This window comes from Polypterus senegalus, chromosome 1 (assembly GCF_016835505.1).
Source record: "Polypterus senegalus isolate Bchr_013 chromosome 1, ASM1683550v1, whole genome shotgun sequence".
NCBI lineage: Eukaryota > Metazoa > Chordata > Cladistia > Polypteriformes > Polypteridae > Polypterus > Polypterus senegalus.
The window spans coordinates 281421229-281446895 of NC_053154.1; the positions used below are offsets into that span (position 1 = coordinate 281421229).

At 36.4% G+C, this 25667-nt stretch overlaps 1 protein-coding gene across 1 annotated transcript in view; it reads left to right on the forward strand.

Annotated features, from left to right (window-relative positions):
- gfra1b (gdnf family receptor alpha 1b) overlaps positions 1-25667 on the forward strand; it is a 287118-nt gene that overhangs the window by 186524 nt on the left and 74927 nt on the right. Inside the window, exons 5-6 of the mRNA XM_039775604.1 lie at positions 7074-7183; positions 8213-8347. Coding sequence (XP_039631538.1) covers positions 7074-7183; positions 8213-8347 — 245 coding nt within the window. The remainder of the gene's footprint in view (positions 1-7073; positions 7184-8212; positions 8348-25667) is intronic.

The following is a 25667-nucleotide window of genomic DNA, read 5'->3' on the forward strand; positions in this document are numbered from 1 at the left end:
GATTTTCACTTGTTTATGCCATTCACTCAAGTGCAGTATTTCTTGTTGTGTTTTTTTCAGCAGTATGTAGTCTCCCTTTATAGTCTGCAGATGTGAATTTCTATGCAAAGCAGTGCTAGAAGTGCATATACAGTACATAAGTGCCAGCTCCTGTGGTATTATCATAAAGAGCGAGGAGCATGGCGCATTAGCTTAGTCCATCACAACACAATTTCTGTGGCTTCCTGATTAGAAATTTAAGTGATATTCCCTAAGACCGATGTTTCTTTCTCAGAGTTTGCAGCACCATGTACGAAGACCACCCTGGGGGGCGTGGTGTGGAGGGACATTGCCTTAATGTTTTAAATGGTGCAATTAAAGAGCAGGACTGAGAAAGGGGACAGTTTTCAGCACCACATCCTGTGGTTGGATGTCGATAGAGCATAAGATGAAAGCCGTTACGCATCATTGAGTGCCAGTAGTAAACAGCAAAAAGCAGTGCTTGTTAACCACTGAGCCTTGCATCTAACTTGTGCCTCCCCAAATTTTCTCTTTCCATTTTGCAATGTGATTATGTCTCTTTTCTCCTGTTCAGGACACCACCCTGTCTTCTGTCATCTGTCCGCCTTGTTGGTTATTGGTGATATTCACATGGCCCGTTACTCACTTCTGCTGCGTCCTTCATTTGCACAAAGCACACTGTCAGTGCAGCAAAAAAGCATGTAAATTGGCATATTTTTTAATAATTATCAACAAATAAAACATTTTGGACAAATACAAAATCAGATCTCTCAAAGCATTGTTAAGGTTTTGGGGTGTTTATTTTTTCCATTGGGTCGTTTTACCCCTAAATATTGATATACCAAATTGGCCTTTCTTAGCTAATACTTATTGTCGTAGATGTGCTCTCCTGCCAAATTTCAAATTTTTAACTAAACAGGAAATTATGTTGACATGAGTGTGAGTGAGTGAATCAGCCAACTTTGCATTAGATATATATATAGAGATATATAAAGAAACCATATAAAGACTTTTGACTTGGTGATTAAAACTGTCTCTGAGTCTTGAGGTTTGTGGGCTAATAGTCCTGAATGATGGAGGCAGAAAAGTACAGGATGGCCAACATCTTTAATAATTGTGTTTGATTCACTGAAACAGCTTGTGTTATATGTCACTAATATTCTGAACTGTTGTGAGGACTGACACCAATATACATACTGTATGTAGAATATGGTAACATAAAAGGATATATTCATAATTTTCCTCAGATCTCTTAAGGAAGTAAAGATGCTTTTGAATCTTTGTCATGATAGCCGGAATATATTGTGTTCACTTCAGGTCGCTAGTGATAATAACTCTAGGACACTTAGAGGGACTGACTCTTGCCACAGAATCCCCACCAATGCAAGTGTGAGTGTGGAGTGTTTCATGCTTTCTAAAGTCTGGTCTTTGTTTTTGCTGCTGATATTAAGGGAGCGATTATTCTTCTGGCACCATTGAGCATGGAGCTCAGCATGCAGGGCTGTTTGAAGCCGTTTGACGCATGTGTTCAGGGTCATTGTGGAGGAAGTAATGTGTTTGTCAGAAACTTTTGCGTTCTCATTTTCATTCTTTTACTGCTCTGTAAATTATGATGTCAAGAGCTCACACAGACAGTTTTCATTATCAGTACACAGAGAGTCAACTTCAAAAATGAACATTAATAGTGGTATTAATGACCCATTACATACGCTATACTGTATAAGCCATAACCCTAGCATATATTGTGATCTTTCCTACAGTCAGCTGACTGCCTCCTGATATTTGTTGGGATAATGTACATTGCACATACAGAATGAATTTTAGTGTTTGGGAGCTGAGACTTAACTAAGGATAAACCCAGAAAATATGTCAAAGATAACATGGAAGTCATGGTAGTCTAAGACATAAATTTATGGGTAGCACCTACTCTTCAAATATATTCTGAAACTTGTCATCTGTTTAGAAGATTTGTTGTTGTGTCCAGGGTACTAGGATGATATCTAACAAAAAACAAACTTTTTCATTAATGACACCTAGTTGAGTTGACAGAGAAGAACATTTGGTCATTCTGACCTACCGTTGGCTGAGTCTGACTTTCAGGTCCTGATGCAGCCTCTTGGAAACTCTGCCATTTATTCTGATCTAAATGATGAAAATCAATTTGACACAAACATTTGAACCTCATTAATGGCAACTTGGAGAAGGTCACTTCTTCTCAGGTTTCTCAATGGAACAATATTACTCAGAATGATGTAATCACAAAATATATATATCTGCAGCTCTTATGGTTGATGCACCTTTGAAAGTAATACAGATGCCATGTCAAATAAATTAATCTTTTCTAACAAGACAAACAATTGAAAATAGGTTCAGTCTTTGCAAAGGACACTTTAGGAATGATTTCCAAACTTTTCAGTCCCGTCAAATTCTAATAAGTGAATTTGAAAAAACATTGCAATGGAATATTATGAAGTTACTCTATATAGGATTTTGACATATATACTGTAATTAAGAGATCATGCAGAGTAAGCTGAAAATGACCTTGGGGAGAAGTGGTATTGTGATTTTTGATTCACTCGTGTTTTATTTTTTAATTTAAATGTCAGTTCATTTTAATAACTGAATGCAAGTAAACAAATTACCTTTGTCACTACTATTTGTGGTGTTACCATACAACTCAGTAGAATTACTTATACTTTTGACCACTTGTCTCTGTTTCTGATCTCTTACGTTTTACTGACCCTAACCATTCCTTATTTAATATGCCATTGTGTCCATTTTGAAATTTCTGTTTTGTGCATCCCTCCATAGTTTTTGTTAATAAAGGGATCTTTTATTTACTTTTTACATATCTATATTGGTTGAATGGTGCCTTGATCTGGTGGTAGTATAAATCGTCACCACAGATGAACTGGAAAAAGACAACGGAGAAAAGTAGAGATTAGTAAAGACTGCAGATGTCTGAAGAATATGATGCCTCTATGTCCATATCGTCTATTGCTAATAGAAGTAAAATGTAGCTACGAGGGAGCCAAATTAAAATAATTGATTTTTAGCAATTTGTAAAACATTCAACAGTATTAGCCTGGTGAATTTCAGTTTGTAAAGTATTCCAGATTCCAGGTGCATAATGGCAAAAGGCTGCCTCACCACTTCTTTTAAGCTTGACTCTTGGAATTATAAGCAGACCACCATTAGTAGATCTAATGGTTATGACTTACAGGGTAGGGGGACAAACATTCCAAAATATAAGATGGAGCAAGATTATTTAAGTCTTTGTACACCATTAGTCGTATTTTAAATTCAACTCTAAATGCCACTGAATGTAACAATGCTAAAACTGGTGAGATGTGCTCAGATTTCCTTTTCTAGCTAAGCTAAGATTCTGGCTGCTGCATTCTGCACTAACCTCAACGAATTGATGTCTTTCTTAGGTAGTCTTGTTAGGAGTGCATTACAGTAATCTAATTGACTAAAAACAAAAATGTGCACTAATTTTTCAGTATCTTGTAAATTTATAAGAGGTCTAACTTTTGCTATATTCCTTAATTGAAAAAAATGCAGGCCTAGTAATCTGGTTAATATGCGATTTAAACTATAGGTCAGTGTCAAAGATTTCCTCTATATTCTTTACCTCCACCTTGACTTTTAAACTTAAAGGATTAAGTTTATTTCTAATTCCCTCACTATTTCCTTATTTACCAGTCACTAAGACTTCTGTTTTTTACTTATTTAGTTTGAGAAAGTTTCTACTCATCCAATTGGAAATATTGCTAAAACATTGGACCAGAGAGCCAGGAGCATCAGGGTCATCAGGTGCTATTGATAAATAAAGCTGCGTGTCATTTGCTTAGCTGAGGTAACTTGCCTTATACTTTGAGATAATCTGATATAATGGAAAAATGTGGATTGAAAAAAGCAGCAGACCCAGAACAGATCCTTGTGGTGCACCATGTACAATATCATGGGTCTCTGAAGTACAATCACCACAAATAACAAAGAACTTTCTACCTATTGAGTAAAACTGAAACCAATTTAAGACGCTGCTGGAGAAGCCCACCCATTGTCTAAAGTGATTTATAAGAATACTATGGTCTATAGCGTCAAATGCTACACTCAAGTCTAAAAGAACACGAATAGATATACAGCCTTTCTCCATATTTAACTTGAAAATCATTTACTTCTTTAAGCATTGCAGTTTCTGTACTATGATTTGTTCTAAAACCTGGCTGAAACTTGTCAAGAATAAAATGTTTCATCAAATAATCATTTAGGTGCTGTAAAATTGCCTTTTCTAGATTTTTACTTAAGAAAAACTGATTAGAAATTGTCTAAAGTTGTCAAAGATTATTTTTCTTGAGCAGGGGTTTAACAACTGCAGTCTTTAGACAGTTAGGGAAGACCCCCATATCTAATGATGAGTTCACTATATCAAGTACAGTATTAATTAGAACATCAGAGACTGCTTTGAAAAAGCCTGTTGATACTGGATTAGGGCGTAGGAGGTTTTCAGTTTAGAAATTATTCTACATCGTTTGGTCAATAGCGAATGCCGTTTACATCCGTATATAGTATAATGGTCTCGATGACTGTTGGTGCTCTTTTTGTAATTTCTCATATTCATGCACTGGGAAAACAAGAAACAAAAGTTTTATGTTTAAGGCATGAAATACCGAGGTGGCACACAATTGAATCCCCAAGTATATCAACAAAATCTGTCTGCAAGGTGGAGGAGCAGAAAGGGTCGAAGCTATTGTGGATGGCAACATTTGCCTGAGACGATGGAGATGATCTACCCTTGAGCCCTTGCTTGCATTGCTGAAACAGCCAGATTCCATCGTTGTCATTGTGTCGAGCAGGAGGTATGGTAAAACTCACTTGCCCAGTGTGCAAGCAACGTGGCACGGGGCTGATGTTGGCAAGTTAACACATCTCAGATGCGGAGGAGGTTTCTTTTAGCAGGTGAGCTTTCTGTTCCCTGAGGTGTGTCTGTCTAGCAAGGAGTTGCTGAATCTAATGTTCAAAGGTGTGGAGTTCATTGACAATGATATGCAGCTCACAACTGACCATCTTCCACTTCCACATCACGTCTTGGGGAGAGAGAGAAAAGTTAGCACAGTAATAAAGACAGGAAGGCAGAAGGGAGAATATACCGTGTTATTATGGTGTGTTATGAAGCCTTATAATAGGTACTGCATCCAATAAAGGAGTCTTTTTATTTTGGAACTTGTATGTGAGACAGTTGTGTTCTGAATTTGGGATGTAGGGCACCTACTAAAGGTCACACTATTTTAAAACAAACAATATGATTGTATTCTTAAAAAGCATCTGCTATGTAATAAAATGCTAAGGCCTCTGTGTTTGTGTTGTGTCCTTCCAAGCAGTCTGATTGGTCAGTTTGACTTTGGTGTGATTGGTCAGTTTGGCTTTGGTGATGTGATGGAAAGAGGAAGTGTGAGTGTGAGACACACAAGGGCTGTTGTTCTCTTATACACAGTCTCTAGTGTCGCTATGTCTCTTTTTGAAATGCACACAGAAATTGAATTATACAGTCTGAGCATAACATCCCTTGATTTACACTTAACAGGTTTTAAAATGTAACCTAACATTTTATTTGACATTTTAATTGCTTCTTCACATTGACTAGACAATAAGAATGTTGTGTCAACTTAAACTCCTGAATCCTTTTCAGAGTTTGTATCCTGTAAAACTTGTGCCACTCAACAAATTGATGCAAGATGCCTTTTAATGGATATTTGATTATAACTCATGAAAAAAAAAAAAAAATGCATGAATCTATCAATCTGATATTACTGTAATGTATTTAATTTCTGTAGATATGCCTTGAATCTTTCTTTCAGTATGCCAATGTTAGCAATACCTACCGGTATGTTTTTAATTTGCTATATTATATTCTTAGATTTATGGATGAGTATGCCTGAATTAATTACCATTTCAAACCTGAAAACTAAAGAAAAACTTAACACAAAAGCACATTACATACACAGATTAGATACAGGGAAAGCTGGGTTGTGTGTTGGGTTTTTTCAAACTCAGTTTTATCTTATCAAACTATTCCTAGAAAATGTAGCAAACCATTTTACACTTTTATAGGAACTTAATGTTGCTTATTCAATTTAATGAAACTATCTTGTGGTACCTAAAAGATTTTACCGTAAATTTTGTGGTTATCTTTACTGTGCTGTGCTGCTTTGGCACAGTTGTGTACACATCACACATTTCACAAGATCAGTTACCTCTGTCCTGACAGTTTTCTGGTTTATTCCCGTGAATATTGTGTCAGACTGCCCCATCCAAAGTCTTAAGAAAAGCTTTTGAAATTTCTAATTAATAAGTAGGAATTAATAATGGAATAAACAGAAGATGTTAAAATAACCCAGTCATTTTTTCCAAAAATTCTTGGTATTTTGCACCCATCTAGTAATTCATTAGAAGTAACTTTATTCTCACCTCCCAACCTCTAGATTCTGTCCCTCATGAAGCTGCTGGATGCAGGTTTTATCTTAATATATCCTTCTAATCAAGATCTTCAGTTCATCAATTTCAAAGTATTTGTTATGTTTCTTCATTCTATCCTCATCTCAGTTTATTACACTTAATATGTTACTGTAATATTGTTTCATTTTGCATGGCTATTTTGATTTCACCCTTTTGTTAAGTGTGTGTCACAGTAGCCACATCTCAGCAGTCTTAGAACATACCTCTAGACTCCTAGGTTCAAATTCAGACCTGACCATCGTTGCTGTGGAATAGGCAAGTTCTCTGCATGGGTGTGGATGTGATTTGGGAAGAGTAAGCTCTGCCATGGACTGATGCCCCAATCCACTGGTAATTTCTGCCTGTTGCCATGTGCTGGCAGAATTGGCTAAAGCTATCAGAAACTATCTGAAAACATTCCGCAGTTCCTTACATGGTTGAATGATTCAAAAGAGACATCTCTACATTATTTTCACTTCTTCTTTTTTTGCAGCAGTCCCTGATGTCAAGCACCAACGTAAAAGTACTCTGAGAGACATACTGAAATTTTGATTCTGGATTTTTTTTCGTTTTAGGTCAAGACTTGCCGATTTCTTTGCCAACTGTCAGCCTGAGTCACGATCCATGAGTGGTTGCATAAAAGAGAACTACGCTGACTGCCTCCTTGCCTATTCAGGTCTGATAGGTGAGACATATTTTTGTGCTTTTTTAGAAAAGAAAGTTTATAGTTCTTAGAAATCCTCTGCATCATGGCACAGCAGTTTCAACTGGCAACTCACAGCCCTCAAGTCATTTTCAAACAAGAACAGTCATTGAAAGCAGGAAAGAAAGGGTGAATCAACAGCTAAACTTAAAATGACATTATTGATGGTGCCTCAAATGCCTTTAAGAATAAGTCAGTTTTTTTTTTGTAATTTTTATAATATGCTACATGTAGACATTGTATCTCTCTCTTTGTTAAGCATCTTAAATTGGCCTTTCAATATAGTAATGTACTGCACTTGAAAAAGTTTAGATGCAGAACAGTGCAGTGCATCGCAGTGGATTGGTGATGAGTCCTGCTGCCTACTTGGGTTCATTGTTGACCCTGTCACCGTTTATGAAAAGTACTGTATACACAATTTTTCCTGTTTTCTTTGGACAATTCAGCTTCCTTCCACTTGCTAAGAATAAGAACATAAAAATACTTTTGACAAGAACAGGCTATTCAGCCCAACAAAACTTTTCAATCCACCCTTCAGCAAACTTCTGTAAAATATCATCCAATCACTGCTTTAGAGGTCTACTATCCACCACACTACCTGGCAATTTATTAACCATTTTGATTTTTCTCCTGGCACAACTAAACCAGCAAAACTTTCCTGAAGAATTAATGTTAAAATAACAGCTAACATCAACTGTACTAATTTGTTTCCTCATTTTAAACAGTTCTCTCATATTTACCTTTAACCTTCATTTGCTTAAACTGAAAAGATTAAGTTCTTTCAGTCTCTCGTGATGAGTGACAGTGGGTATGTTCAATTCAGCAACTAGCACCTCTTTCAGAGACGGTTCCTGTTATAACGTCATTCATTTTCTGCTCCGCATGAGGCTTTAATGTAAGAAGCAGATTTAAAAAGTCTATGACTGTATAATTTTGAAAAAAATATATATAAATGTATAAGTTGTAATTGTTCGATAATTGGATTTTTGCATGTCCAATCTTTTCCAACAGGCACAGTGATGACACCAAACTACTTGAAATCAAGCAGCATCAGTGTTTCTCCATCCTGCGACTGCAGTGGCACTGGTAACAACAAAGAAGAGTGTGAAAAATTTTTGAACTTCTTCAGGGATAATGCTTGTCTTAGTAAGTATTGCATGGTGGGATTATTCTGAAGTTTTTTGCATAAGCTGTAGCTAGTAATGTTCTTTTGCAGATGTTAATTACCCAAGCTTCTTGAAGTTAATTAACAAAGTAGAATCATGTCAAAGGACAACAATATTGGTGCCCTTTAAAAATAAAAGAAACTGTAGATCCTAACACACACCTACAATTTACAGCTATGAATCATTTTATGGTAAAATTCTGCTTACAGGTATTGCTCCAGTGTGACTTCTTCATGTTGGTAGGGCTCAATTATGGTGGGGATAGCTCACAAAACTAATTTTCATTTTCTTTAGACCTTACATTGTTGTACTTGGTTCCAGGACAGCCGCAGGGGTAATAGGATATCAATGAAACCAGCCACTGAATTAAAACCTGCTTTGTGTGTGTGTGTGTGTTTTTTAATTCCAGGATTATTAACTTCTTCTTGACTCATAGGGATGTGGAGGGCCTTACTTATTCAGTTTGGCAATAATTATTAGGTTTCATGCTTAATAATAAATAAATAAATAATCTACTATTTAAGCAAATGGACAATAATTCTAAAGGTCTACAATTGACATCTGTGCATTTTATCATTAGTAACCTTGTAACCTCTTAAAGGCATGCTGGGTGTTGCAGCAAGTGAAACAAAATAAGAAGCAAAATGGACAGTTTACAAGTATCAAAGATGATGTAAAACAGCAGATAGTATGCCTAATGAAATGAGCAATCTCACCACTCAGGCATTAAGAAGAGCAGTCAGTACTGTAAAAATTAGATAAAGGCACTAGAAGAGAAGAACATTCAACATCTTATGAATTATTACATTTTTTTTCACTTAAAAATGCTGCACACTGAAGTTGTTAGATTAATTGGAACCTGTGTGACACCTATGAAGGTGTGAATTTTGTCAGTCATTTTAACAGCTAGGTAGCAGAGGTGTGCGTGTTGTTGCTTATATTCTTAAATGTGAGATTTGGCTCTCTTATACCTTACTGCTAGAAAATGGATTGCAGATCAAGGTAAAATAAATAATTAAAAAATATCCTCGTTCTGCATCTCCCTTTTAAATCTTAATTATTTGTCTTCTTGTCCATCATTGCAGAGCAAAGCCTACTGTTCAGTTCTTTTCTGCTATTTTTATTGTTATTACATTCTGCTAATTTTTGTTTTTTACAGTTTGTTCCTAATATCTCAATTAGACTTGCCTTGACAAAGACTAAATCTGACACACTTGCACAGATCTCTTTGAGATAAAAATCCTTCCTGACCATCATGGTCAGCTGGCTCATCCATACTCAAACATTGAAGCCTAGTTTATGCCAGTTTGTAAGTTTATTAAGTGTCCTGTGACTTCTGATGACTTCTGTTTGAACTATAAATCGCAATCATCTGATTCCTGGATGTATGTCATAAAGGGTAAGAAGCCAAAGACAAAATCTTAACTAAAGGTGATTTGGGTCAGTCTGTCTTGAGAAATTTAACAGATAATGTGCCATGTAAGTCGTATCAGTGTAATGGCATTTTGATTAAACTGCTTAAAATGATTTACCATTACGTGTATATCCACCATATTCCAAGTTTTCTTTAAATGTCCGAGTTTAAAGCTGCTTGACAAGAAATCAAAGTATAAACTCTGCTCCATGCTGTGATATTTAATATTGTTCTTCCATACTTTTTTAAAATTACACGAATCACACTGTTAAAGGCACTTAATATGAATTAATCCCTTTCATATTCTGACTGCAAAATTACCTTAATATGAACAATATGAGAACCCACGTCATTTTTGATTGATCATTACTTTCTATGTGCCAAGTACAGAAATGATTACAAAATTCAACCACTCTTTAGAAGGTCTTAAACGTTTCTTACACATTACACTATAAGTGGCTGCTTTACAATAGGCTTAACTTGAAATACATGGAGTGCTTAATTATAAGTTATCACTATAACATTTTCAAATGCAGAATTGCAAATCAATTATAAGGCACAACCTGTACCACTTACCACTTACCACTAAGCTACTTTCTAGGTTGAAGTGACCAAACAATAACCTAATGCCATTTGCAGGAACTTAAGAAATAATTATTTTAATGATGACATTTCAAGCTGTTTTATAATATTTGGAAGAAGAAAATGAATCTAGGGGAAAAACTTTCATCTACTTCCAGGTGAATTTTATAATAACGTATTGTGTGAGAGATAAGATAGTGGTCTTAAGGGAAAAAATAGTACTGCTTATATTCATCCATCCATTATCCATCTGATGTTTAATTTACATTTGTACAGACTACAGTATGGTCATTGAATAGTGTAGAACTCCTTAATAAGAAAAGCCGCATTCAACCCTGTGAGAATGAGCCAAAGCAAGCTTTGATGCCTTTTAGTTTTCTTAGATTACACATTTTTTTTGACCCTCACCTCATTTATGCAAAATAAGCAATAAATTCCCAATAAGCATGGGTCATAAACCACTCAAATTCTTTGGGTCCAGCACTCTGATGATCATATAGCTTGATTAAGTGGGTTTGAGGATGGATAAGTAAATAGCATTTAAGCTAAATACAGAGAGATGTATAAAAAAAACAAACAAAGATGCCACTCTTTCTGCCCCCATCAATTTAGTGTGCAGTTTTCCACCTTCTTTTTTCTCACTCGCACACTCACAGTCGAAATAGTCTAACAATTGCTTTAAAGTGAAGGTGGGCTTGTAAATAGTGTTGAAGTGATATATCTGTACGTTTAGAACATGACTGTCTCACGAGTCTCATTACTCATTGCCAGTTATTGAATTTTTAAAACATTAAACAACCAGTGGGTGTTTTTAATAATTTTGAGCTGTAGGCAATTAATTTATAAAATTCTTCATATTTCCAATAAGTTTATTAGGCTTGACATACTGTGCAATATTCTTAACTTGTCCTTGTAATTTATGGATACAGTTCACTTTGCTTTATTATCCTTTTATTTGTTTTTGCGTACTTGTGATTGTAAGTTGCTTTGGTTAGAATCTTTTACTAATTAAATTGATAATATGTGCATGTGCAGACTCAATCGGTCAATGAATTTTCATTAACAACATTCATCATCATAAAGCACACATAAATCTAATACAGCGTGTCAAGCTGACAAAGCCGTTCGTACAACAAGTGCATGCAGCAGCACGAAAGAAAACTAGAAAGAGCCTGGAAGATACTTGAAGTCCAGAATAGATAATAATACACAGCAGAGCCCTGAAAATAATTAAAAGAAAATAATACACAGTGGAAACAGGGAAATAATCTAAACAGAAGATACATAATACAGCATAACAGAGTCTATTTAAATGTTAACTCTTGATATACAGTCACAAAGAAATTCTCGAATTGCATGAGGAACACGCAGAGTTTGAAATGGTAGTGAGCTTCCAAGTGCATTTTACTGTAAAACCGAATGTCAGCATTCTAATGGAATATAAATTTGTTTGAGAAGATATCATATAGCCGTGTTTCACATCCAGTTCAAAGTGCTTTTTACCCTGTTTTATTATTATTATTTTAATGGCAGTTACTCATAATCTATGCTGTCAATGCAACACTCATTGTGCTCTCACAGTTTGAGGAACGTAGGAATACATGAGCTTAGGAGATGAACGAGCACTTGTGTGACATCACAAACACTCGTGGATCTCTGATGGCTTGTCACATTCTATTTAGAAAGACCAATGACTGACATCTATGTTGATGCATTCTGCGTTTTACATTTTTTTTTTTGTGCATTCATAGCTTTTGGTCAAATTTTGTGTGTTTTATTGACTCCTGCAGTGTTTTCATTTTTCCTCTCCCAAAGAGCTTCTGTATTTCAGACAGGCACGTTCTTCTTACTTTGTACCGTCAGGTGAGTGAAGTAAGTTCTTGTAAGTACTTCAGTCGCAGAACTTTTTTCATTGCAGTGTAAGTATCTAATGAGGATACACCTTGTTAAATTTCTCTGTCATTTTTTTACTAACAAGTCACAGTGGCAGAGAAATTAGTTTTCCTTTTGTTTTCATGCAGTTTGTCTCTTTTCATACTGGAAGCACATACTATAAATATTTTACTTCAGCGCACCAATCATAGAACCTCGAAGGGTAGAGCAAATTAAAAGCAGTTGGAATCTAGAATCACTGTTAAAATATATAAAATTCCACAGACGGCAGGTTCAAAGACATTCATGTTTTTAGACTTTTCATGAGAGTTCATTTGTGTAAGAAGCATACGTTACACCAAACAACAGAAGAGCATGACAGTGAGATTCACCATCAACATTTAAGAGTGTTAAAGTACCACTGGAAAGACTTGGCCATGGATAGGTGTGTGCAGAGTAGTGTATTTTAATATTTTAATCCTTAATTACTTCTGGGTATCTGTTTACTGGTTGTCTTGCATTTGTGTTTATTTTAAAGACGCACATGTGTCTAAATGAAGGGCTTGCATCAGTCTACTGTTGGATTAAACTTTGTTTCATTCCTTAACCGTGGAATCCTCCTGAACATCCTGTGTCAGCTGCCATCGGCAAATTTGAATTCATAATATTTGGTTAATTTGATATTGACAAGAGTTAATTATATAATAAAATGTGATTAACAAGTCCATTTGATCTCTACCACCACTATTATAGTTATCAGAGAAGACCTTGAGCTTAAAAAAGATGACTAATTAATAATATTTACGGTACTAAATATGGATTTAGCCAGTTTAGGACAAAGAGGCATGTGGAATGATGGTGCTGAAAATTTGTCATTAGTGCAAATAACGTATCAAGAATAGGAAATAAACTAAAGTATGGTATTTCTTCTACCAGCAAAATGTCTCTCTTTGGTTCAGGAAACACTATTCAGTAAATAAATAAAACTAAAAAAACACTGTGTTTGATTTACTTACTACGTTAATAGTGGGTTTATCCAACAGGGGTCATAGTCTCCAGCTTTATTAGAGGAGTTGCTTTTTATTCAGCAATCATGACATTCAGTTTTCTTCTGTTCAAACAAACATAATTTACTTTATGTGGCACATTTACTTTATAAATACAGCACACTTTAAAAGTCCACTTACATAGTACAACTATTTGCATGGCTTAGAGTTCAGTTTCCTATCCACTACTCTTTACTAGCTCTAATCTACCCACCTAATAATCTGTTCATTCATTTTCAAAACCTTCTTATCCAGGGCAGGAGTGAGAGGCATCTGGTGTCTGTCTCAGCAAACATCACACTGAAAAAGGCAGGAAAAACATCTGGACAGGACGCCGATAGGGTGGATGTGCACACACACAGGGGCCAGTTTAGCAATGCCAGTCTTCCTAACCTTCAAGTCTTTGAACTGTGGGAGAAAACCTCTGTGGACATGGGGAGGACATGCAAAGTCGATACAGGGAACACCTAGGATGCCAACCCTGTCTCCTCACTGAGAGGCAGCAGCACTAACATTGCACCACTGTGGCACCTTCACTGTATTATGTCAATCATAACTGTTTAAAAATGTAAACCAAACACAAATATTTACAACCACAAATTATAGGCTGGTTTGCAGAATAAAAGATACCATACCAGCCAGTGTTGCTGTACTTCAGTGTAACATTTTATAAATTTCATTTGCCATATGCTATATATTTACCTGTATACTACAAATACAGAGATTACGGCACTTTGCTCACCAGGAAACACCTGGAAGATGTGCAAGGAAGAAAAAGAAAATATCACTCTCTTCCGCATCAAAGTTAAAATCTTTAAAAGATATTGCAGATCTCCTTTAACTGTTTTTTTGTGGCAAAGAGGAGCTTTTTTTAATGTTAAATCTTCCTTTATCTTCTCAAACATGGTTACAGACCCATCACTGAGACAGCCAAGGCAGGGACAATAGATGGCTGCGATACTAAGGAGTTCCTTTTGAAGTTGAAATAAGACTGCAACAAATAAATGAAGTTCAGTTTGAAGTCATTTAAGCAGCCAAACCCCAAACTTTACAACAGTATAAGTAGTATATCTGGATTGTGAGCTTTATCACCGGTTTTACAACTATATATCATGCTTGAAACAAATCAGGAGCTTGATCATTGTATGTACAGCGTGTCAAGGTCTTCTCTCTCTGTGGGTTTTCCTCCCAGAGACATGTTTGTTAAGTTAATTGGTCTTCCCAAACTGGCAATGAGTAAGTGTGGGTGTATTTGAGTTGACCCTGCAATGGACTGATTCTCAGTTCAGGACTTTTCCTCCTTTGCACCCAGTACTGGCAGAATAGGCTTAGGTTACAAAATGTTGTATTATGCTGTATTTCTTTTCTAAATCTTTTGGGTGTCTGTGAAGTAAAGGTTTATGACTGCTTAAAACAGAGCAGCACCTTGGCACGCTGGTTAGTGTGTTTACTTCAAGGCTATAGCAACCTGTGTCTGATTCTTCAGATAATATCTGTGTTGAATTTGCTGTTTTCTTCTATGTCTCCTTTAATATTTTCTGTACCTTTATATACTTCCATACTTAAATATGAGAATGCAGAATTGATTGATAACTAATCTGGCTTGATGTGAGTTTGTCAGGTTGCATAATGGACCATTTTCCATTGAGGGTTAGTCCATGCCATTGCTATGGGATAAAGTAATAATCGCGGTGACCCTGTGATTGATATAGCATGTTCAGAAATTGGACAGATGTTTTTAATACTATCAAGTGGTGCAGTGGTAGCTGAACATTAATGATTTTCCAATTTGATATTGTGAACCTTTGGCACTTATCCTGGCAAAAATAGGCACAAGGTAGGAAGTATCGATGGATGTCACCCACATTCATCACTTACACAGTACACGTAGGCTTATACAGCCTCTGCAATCAACCTCACAGCATACCCCCAATAACACCTCTGCTGATGTTAGCAATACTTTAAAAAATAAATAAATAAATAACAGACTCTAACATAAAAATAGACCTTTAAAGTGTCATTTTTGCACTCATTTAATGACTTTGGTGTATTGATCTCTATAAAGCTGAAGCAAATTTTCTCTTATCAGTATCAGTAATCTTATGACGTTAGATTTCAATTATCCATTGGTTTATCATCTATAGATAAAACAGATAAATATTACCTATATAGGTACAGATATCTATATAGATATAGACTTAGGCAGCCAATAGTAGGTAAAGGCAAAAAGTGTCTTTATGGTTTTTCCTCTAAAGTGCAAATTATCTTTGCATTTTGATGCAAAGCCCTCAGAGATTTTCAGTGAACATGAAGAATTCTTTTGGAAAAATCTACCTTGCTTTTTCTGCTCTACATTCATTTCCCAATACAACACACCTAGGATACAGAATAGCCAGGTGAACCATAACAGAAAAACATTTCTGTATTTCAATAAATGCACCACTACAAGCAGTGCTTCCCTCCACAGTGATTTCAACCTTGAGTACAAAGTAATTCTGTTTGCAGGAAATACTGCAGATTGTAAAGAGATCCTGTATTTTACAGTACTTGTAACTCATCCAGAACTACTGTTGTATACTGGTTATAGAAATAACTTTCATTTCCTGACAGAAAAATTCTGTAGTGTTGGTATCAATGAAAATCTATATATTCACATTATAGTATCCAGTAAATATGTTATTTCCCAGATTTATATTCATAATGCATCTTATGGGATTTGCAATAGCTACCTATCTTTCCATCCATTTTCTGAATCGGCTTTGTCCAGTCTTAGACTCATGTGTGGCCAGAAGCAGCAAAACTGAGAAGAGGAAGGGAACCAACCTTGGGTAGGACATCAGATCAGTCCAATTCACACTAACACACACAACAAATGTCAGTTTGAATTGCCAGTCAACCTAACATGCATTTTTTTGGGATATGGAAGGAATAGGAGAGTATGCAAGGAAAACAAAAATGCATGCAGACATGGAGGAACATACAAACAACTCCTCGTTTCATGTAGCATAGTTAGCTTGCTTTCCAAGTAGGCTGTACTGATAGGAGCAGTTTTGTTTTTTGGACTCTTGTTTTTGCTCCTGACGTCTGATTAACGCCTTGTCCTTTGATTACAGGTTGAGTTGTTATTTTTTGATCTCTCAGTTTTTATTCCTTCTCCTGGTCTTGTCATTCTCACAAAAATCCTCGTACTTTTACATGCCTCGTAACGCAACTGAGGCAGGAGGCAGCATTCAGTTGACATCGCATGGGAGAATGATTAGGCTACCAGCACCAGTATTCATAAAGTGTCAGCCAAATAATGCCATAAAAAATCACACAAAATAAACATCTATCTGCATATTATTTTTTCATACAGAACAAACAGCAAACAACAGTATTAAAAAAAAATCATAAAAAACGTAAAAGCACAAAAGAAACACTTTTTCAGATGATGAAATTGCATTGAAAAAATTGTGGACAATTGAGTCCGCTATAGGCATTTTAAAACATATGTCAAATTGTTTAATTTCTGTAGAGTAGCACTGTCTTGGGGTGGGCAGTGCCACCCTTTTCCTGAACCTAATGCAGATATGTCACTAAGGCTCATTTCCACACTTCAAGGTAAGATGAGTTCAAAGTTGTCACTTATAGATTGATGCAAAATAAGATGCAATAGGCCTCTCTCCTAAAACTCTGCAGAATAGAACCTAGAAAGACTGGATCTGTGAGCAAATGCTACCAAACACTGTGCCACCATTCTTCAAAGAAGACAATTACAGTACAGTAAAGAGATTGCAGAGAAAAGAACACAATGGAAGAAATCTGTAAAATAAGTTCAGTGTGAAAATTAGGCAGTGAGGATGAAACATGCAGAAAAGATTGCAAAATGCAAAAGTGTACTGATGAAATAGATCATAAAAATATAATTATTGTGGGAAGGCAGTACAATGACATGTGAAAGAGGGGCCAGATCCAAAAGTGTAAACACAAAAAAGTAGAACAACACAAATATGAGCACAAAAGTCTGCGCAGAAAAAACAGCATAATATCCCATCTGCCAAATAAATGGGCACAATAACAAAAGTGTGCTGAGAAAGCTGCACAGTTATACATGGAAAGTGAAATAAGGTACATAAAGTCTTATGTTAAGTGCCAGCACAAGCTGAGCTTTGCTCTGCCCATTGATGCTTTAAATACCTTGAGGCTGCTGCTCACTCTTCACTTAGACAGTTTAGTCAAGAATGGCACATTATTGAAAAACAAGTACATCTTCATGGCTACGTCCGAAATAATATGTCTTACATGTATTTTTTTATAACTTAATCAAACTGCACAAGAGTAATTTGTTTGGTTTCAGATAAGAGAGCATACCTTGCCCATCAACCAGTTGACCATTTTGTATATAGTGTCTTCCATTACAATCACGTTCACTAAATGTTATAAAGCAGCAATAACATTCTACCATTCAGAGCATTATGATTTTCTCACAGGTGCAGTAGGATTTGAAGCTTGTAGCCTGGTGATTTTAAGACAGTGCTTTAACCAGAAAGCTGTATACCTCTCAGCTGCCATAATGTGAGTTTAGGGAATTGTGTGCTTTTTTATGACCTTTTAAAGCATACTTTATTTTGACTGTGGCTCTGCTACTTAGAGATGGGTAATTCATTGTGACTGCACACTCCTCTTAAGACCTTGACAAAATTTACACTTTTGAAATGTTCAAAGCTTTCTAAGAATAATACTTGCCTTGGCTAAGAGCAGTAATATTTAGTAAGAAGACATTCCTTCTTGCAGTCTCATTTGGATGATTTTCTTTTCTTTTTCCGCCTCATGCTTCTAATTTGCAGAAAGGCCAATTAACACTGATTTTGAAAGATGTGAATATTTGTAAACTCAGTTAAATGTTGCAGAATGACAGGCCCCTGACAGTGCCATCCATACAAATGAAGTGCAAAGCTTGAGGATAGCCTAACTAGAGTGATGCCTGTAGATGTTAAAAAGGGCACAATGCAGTAGAAAGATTGTCTGCATATTTTACCAAAGAGCAAATTGTGTCTTTTAACAATTTTGGCAGATGTGGTGCTCAGTGATAAAAATCCATCCAATCATCTTCTAACGTTTTTTGATGTGTATGTCTATCTTCGTCCTGCGGTGGGTTGGCACCCTGCCCAGGATTGGTTCCTGCCTTGTGCCCTGTGTTGGCTGGGATTGGCTCCAGCAGACCCCCGTGACCCTGTGTTCAGATTCAGCGGGTTGGATAATGGATGGATGGATGTCTGTCTTCACAGAGTCACACAATCTCTCTGGGCAACTTGAGGACACAAGTCAGCCTCTTGGCAAAGTTTTTACAGCAACAGAGAGTTTTTTCACTTAACTAAAATAACCGTTTAGTCCATTAGTTTATTACTTTTTATTTTGCCTTGCACATTATATGAAAGGGTTCCATATTTTTCAACTGTTGGTGATATCAGTATGTGGCTGAAGTCACTACCGGTTTGTTCTTGGCACTTCTAATCCACGTTGTACAGTAAGCATTCCTAATTAATAAAAACATGGACGAATGTTTAGGTACACAGGGTTTATTAAAGTAGATATTTGATTGTGACATGAATTCATTGAAATATCAAAACATCCGAGTAAATGAGTGAAGGTATTTGCTAGAGTAGACAGATGCCTCATTTGGGGTTGGTCACTAATTTGTGCTCCTAGGGTAGATGTCAGCAGCTGACGATCCTTGACTGGATAAATGGGTTTGAACCTGATGGACAGCTCAATTCCAATTTTGCAGAAACAGTTTTCTAATTAAAAGAGTTAACCTCCATTGTCTGCATCCATTGTTCAAAATTTAAGAGTACAGAGTTCTCTGTAAAAAAAAAAAAAAACTGTTTGCAACTACTTTTCGAGTTCCACGTATTTTAAAGATATGCATTCAAAATACAGGAGAAACAGCAGTGTTGCCTCTGCAAAACTTCTGATCATAAAACTAAGGTAAAGGGGACATTCAATAGTTATGTGCATGACTATGTGTTACCCACTACTATGGGTAACCCAGCATTTACATGGTATGTCTCAGTGTCTTCTGTGCATAATACAGCCAAACATTAATAGCCACCGGCTCTCCCCAAATTTAATCTGGAGATACAGGTTAGAAAACACTGTGGAAATGATGTGATCAATCAAGCTTTTAATATTTGTATGTGCCATGGCTGAGAACAAGCCTTACAGCATAGAGGACTAAGCCTATGTCTAAAAAAATGGTGTCAGAAGAAATAATGCAAAAAATCATACTAAAAATTTACAGCATTGTTTTATTGAACTGTTGACCTGTTTTATTGAGCTACTGAATCACTGTAACTTTAATAAAGCTGTCATATGAGGTCTTTATACTATAGCAAGTCTATAAATAAGTAATTTAAAATGAGTAAAATCTTAAATCAAAAATGTTTTCCCCTAGGCACAACTTGAAAGAGAAAAAAACTGAATAATAATAATACAATTAAAATCTTAAATAATGTAGTATTTGCATAGTATTTGAACTTTTTGACATCTGTATCAATAGTTCCTTTGCACCTGGCATGTCGTTTTAGGATGGCAGTTCAGGGGAAATTAGTGTCTGCTGGTATATCATCACTCATATGTTGAGTAGTTTGCAACATTCTCAGAAATCGTCACTCTTTTTCTTGTAGGATGAAGGTTTGGTGAGATAACCTCCTTCGATGGTGTGCATTGTGCCTTTTGCTTACTGTGAGATGTAAATCAGGAAAATGTACTTTGGAGGTTTGTAGGTGCAAACAGAATTGATAAGGAGCATGGTGGTTGATAAATGAATTCAGGGCTACATTTATTGAAGAGATTTGAGCCAAAGTAGCTCTGTTGTGCACAACTTTGAAATTTAAATTCATTTGTTTTCTCAGGCATCCTGCCATGTCTATATGAAAGTGCAGAAAATCCCGTGTGAACAAGCATATTTTGGAGACTGTAGGGGGGCAATCTTACGCTGGAGGTTTGTACTACCACAGAAATCCCACACTACCTGTGTGACCAGACTTGATGTTTTGCAGCACGGGACTAAAATTTAATAGCAGTGAAGAGACGCAGGTGATTCAGCTTTATTCTTACAGTGGTGAGCAGTCAGTCAGAGCATTGATGAATTCCTGAGGAAAGTCTTGAAAGAATAAATAATATATATATATATATATATATATATATATATATATATATATATATACATACATTTACATACATATTTATACTGTATATATATATTGTCAGAAACTCGACACAGAGGCATGGAAAGGTTTGGGGCAACCACCCGTATAATTGGTTTCCTGGCTGCAAAGTTGAACAAATGAATACATCACTGATGTGCACAAAACTGAGTCCAGAACAGAACTGAGGGAATAGGGAAAAGGTGCAGGCTTTTAAAGGGGAAGACAGGAAGTGAGATCACAGGGTCGGGCTCATTGAGGTCTTCAGCCATTGGTTCGAGCCTGGACGTGACATCGCAGGGGCCGGAGCCAGCAAGGTCTCCTTTGATAGGCTCGGTCCCGGAAATGACGTCAAGAGAGCCAGGTGGAATCTTCCATGAATGGTCTGTAGGCAAGGGAGAAAAAGAGTCTGTGCACTCTGCCGCATCCCAGTCTGTTTCGGAATTGCCCTTACTCAAGCCCTTTAGCTGCCTCCCATGCGCACGTGTGTAACAATATATAATATACAGAGGTAGGAAGATAACTGAAACTAGACACATGCTTTCATATACAGTGGATTTTTTCTAATCAAACAATACAATCAGGTCTTAGTCTGCATTCAATTACTTGCCATAATATCACAAAAAGGAAAAACACAAACATTTACTATTTTAAAATTAGAGAAGTCGACATTGGTTTTAAAAGTGATCCATTTTTTAGGAACTTTTTGAAGTTTAATGAAGCAAGTCTCACCAAGTAGTTATTCATGTCTGCTGATGATCTCTATTCCTCAAAAGCAGTTTTGTACTCATCTGAGTGAAAGTGAACTAGAAGTTGCACATTTGTCATCCTTCTAGTTACATCCGAATTGAAATCATGGCTATTATTATTTTTATTATTATTATCTTACTTGTTTCATTGTTTGGGCACTTTTTGTACTTATAAGTTGGTTATACTTATAAGTTGGAATAGTAGCGTGGCACTGTCCAGTACTCCTAGCTGTCACTTAAGTCAAACTACCATGTGTGTTTTTCTTTAAAACTACCTACGCCGCACACAAGTTACATGGCATGCGCTTTCAGAGCATATACATGTCGTACATGGATCAGGCAGAATATTTGGGTCTGCTGTTTGTTTACACAATCTAAATAATGATCATGACAATATCCCAAGCAGTTTTCGGGATTTTATAAATATTAGCAAAACCACTATTTTAAGTCTCAAAAAAATGACATCATTGGGAAGGAAAGGAAGTGTGATCTCCCTTTTTTCATCTATCTGTGTATTTATTATTTTTTGAAAATGATGTTGTCATGTCTCAGCCAGGGTTCCTTCTCTGGCTAGGGTTGTCTCTTTTGTTCATTTTTGATTCTTATATTTATATTTATGTGCATCTTTATTTTTGGCGTTGTCTGTTTATATAAGCTGCCTTTGTTAAGTTCCTAGTGTTTTTGTGGCTGATCCCCCAAAGGTTGGGGCCACATGCCAATCGCTGCCAGGAATTGCCCTCTGCTGTCAAAATCCAGAGGGTCTTCAACTGGTGGTTCATTGTGATTGCAGTCTGGAGTGTTGAGTTCTTGTGCTTTTGTAAATTCTTTATACCTTGTGATTTTTCTGGATATTGTTGAACTTCTGCTCTGGTTTTTGACATTGCTTTCAGATTCTGTATTGGGACACTGTTCACCTTGGATTGCCTTCTTGTTACAGGCAATTTTGCCTTTATGCTCCACAGAACTACTTTTTTGTGAATAATAAATCTTTTGTTTTATACAAATTCGGTGCTTGCCCTTATTACTAGCTGGAGTTTGACAGTGATATCTCCCTCTAGTGGGCATCATTGGAAATTTTTAGGATTATGTGCTTTGAAACTCTATTGCTTGGGACCCACAGTCCCCGACAGATATCAATAAATCAAATCTGAACAAGAAAAAAAAGCCATAAGCAGATGTACTTCCATCTGTGTGATATTTCTTTCCTCAGACATTCTGCTATTTTAAGACTCCACTTTGGTTTTGTTCCCAGTTTAATTGTCTTTTAAAGGGGAAAGCAGTAATGCGGTCTTAAGCGGAATGGAACTGTAGGCAAGGGCACGAAAAACAGGCAGAAATGCATGGAAATGAGGTGAAATTTTGTCAGGACCAACTGGGAGCAGGATGAAATTATGGTGGGAGCAGTCAAGAGTGGGACTGAAAAATCAGTGCCATGCAGTGCAGAACTCTATCTCAAGCTATGTGATTAGTCCAAAGTGCATTAAACCAATAGGGCTTTATTACATAAACAGTAAATACCATGAGAAAAAGTGAAGGGAGAAATCAGAAGCAACAAAAGGAAAAAATAAGCCCATTTACCTCTAGGTTGTTTCTAATAGGTGTATTCCCCCAGACTATAAGTGCCTACTACACTAACATACCACACATCTGTCTCCCCATTGTTCCTGGCTTTACTTCCTGCCATTAGCTGAATCCTTGTTCTACTCAATGCAATATTTGTGATCACCAGCCATAAACTCTTTTCAGTTAGCCAGTAAAGTCATCATTTACTTATACTTTGCTTGATGGCAAGATGGTGATGGGAATGAACTGAACAATAAATTGAATTAACAGAGTATGAAAGGCAATGGATTTGGTCGTTCATTATTTTGAATATGGTTTTGAATCCATTAACAAATTTAAGTTTAATGTTTACTAAAATATCTTATTCCTGTGACATGGAGTTAGAAGAAGATCTACTCATCTTATTTGTCATAAAAGGTGACTAAAGTACCCAGCAATTAAAATTACTGCTTATACACAACCAAAATTTTGATTGAAATCAGCCAGCCTGGATGAATCCAGAAAAAGGCCAGTTAAACCAGCAAATGAGAGAGAGAGACAGAAAGAAAGAAAGCTGTCTGGATATATTTACTGTCCTAAGGTTTTTTGTTGGTTTGTTTTTAGGTAATCTCTTGAGATTAGTGCCTAGAGTAAGGTTTTTGATTAAGATTAGTTGATTTAAGCCACAATATTAAATATTATATACAGGTAAAATTCTGTTACAACAAATTCCCAGGGACCTAAAAAATATTTTGTTGTAATGAAAATTTCGTTGTAATGAGATTCTGCATTTGTTACTATAGTGCTTTCTTTAACTTGCACCCAGGCATTTGCAATCATTTCAATAGCTTCTTTCATATTAATTTTAATCTCCTCCTGCCTACAAGTTATTCTGATGAGAGTTTTTCTCAGCATTTCCTTGCCATAATACACTTTCAGTGTGCAAATGATGCCAAAATCCAATGGCTGAAACACTGCTGTGCAATTGGGTGGGAGGAATTCAATGTGAACATTATCTAAATGTGGATACATGTTGTGGGCAGCACAGTTATCAATCAGTAGCCGAATCATCATTTTCTTCTTCATATTGTGAGGTTTCTGAACTCTTTTGAGACCCCCTCCCCGCCCCACTCCCCACCCAACGGGAACAACACGTTGAAGTGCATCCCAAAACGCGATTGCAGCATCTGTGGAAGATTGTTTGTCCGTTGCCGGGGAAGGGCAACAACAGACTCATAGCACTGCAGTGAAGCAACACAGAAGCAAATCCTAAAAGATCGTGGTCACGCTATAAGTCCCTGTCTTGCACCCCAAAACACAAGGCTTAGTCTCAGTACTTTAGCAAACCAACTTTATTCAGCTCGAAACAGGAACGGCACACTTATTTATTGTAGCGTGATCTGCCACTCTGCTCTACACAGACACAACAGTCAAGTAGGTTCATTGCCATATCAGTGACCAAGTAATCCTGTTATCTACATTTACAATGTTTCTTGCATTACCCATCGATATCTTTTCTGTTTGCTTTGGCGGAGAAACGCAGTATAGCTGAGAGATGCAGCATAGCTTTGAGCCTGCTTTTGCCCCAGCAACAGATAAACGGTCTTCCTTAAACGCGGAGATCGGACTTCGGGATGCTCTTCAACGTGCTGTCTAGTTGGGGGAGGTCCCAAGACAGTATAAAAAACTCACATTTTCTTCAATGAATGCTGCATTAATAGGAATGTTTCTTGAACGAGCATCACTGAACCACATAAAAACTGCTTTTTCGACGTCTTCAAATGCAGCAGTTTACATACGTTTGCAACCCGAGATTTTTCTGCTTTTTTTTGCTCGGTCTTTTAAGAAAGTTGACAGCGTTGATGGCGAAATTCCAAATTCACTGGCAACGTCTTTTTTCTTTTTGCCACAATCGAGAGCTTCAAAAATGTAAAGTTTTTTTTTTCCTAATATGAATTGTTACCGTTTTTTCGTGTCTGACGTTTCTATAAGAGGGTGACAATGAGTTAAATTCCAATAGATGTTTTTTAAATGTTGAGCAATAAGCAAAAGGTATCACTGAAAACCGCAGGAATTAAAAAAGGCAAAAAAAAAAACAGTACGAGGAAAGTAAAAAAATTACAATGTTTCTGTTTGGGGATCATTGTGCACAACTGAGCTGCGGCCACAGAACTAACTGCTCTGTGGATGATTCATTGAGGCCTTTTGAACACTTCATTGTAATGAAAGTATCTACTGAATGTACTTCGTAGTAACAAGATTTCTATAGACTCATGTCATATGGGGAAGCTGTCGGGACCATAAAAATACTTCATTGTAATGAAAATTTCATTGTAAAGATAATCGTTGTAATGGAATTTTACCTGTATATATATGCTAATTATCAAAGAAAAAGATGAAACTACATATTTGCACATTGCTTCTCACATAAGCCACCTGCTGCCTCTCAAATCTATTGTTTGCAATTTGTTTGCCAACTTGCATTGTTGATGACTTAGGGTGTATACATATTTTCTACCAGTAGGATCTCATTTTCCAAGTGACTATCTTCAAACATGAAATAGCAAACTGAGCGATGCCTTTTTCACTGCAGCATATTTCCTAGGTTTCTGTTTAAATGTCAGAATAAATGCCAGAATTGCATCTTTGCGAATGTGAAGTAGCACTTGTTCATGTTTTGATTTTTGTTATGTAAATCCTCACAGGTGGATTAGGGCGAGTCTCCACCAATTCTGCAGAAACTCTAGAGAAAAGTCATCAGGTCAAACATGCAGGGTCCGTTTGAGTCAGTATTACTAGATTCTGCTAAGGGTACATTCACATTTCGGCTAAATGTGACTCAGCTCTAATTTCTTTCTTATATAATTCACATTAATTTTGAAAGTGATTCAGATCTAGTACAACTGCA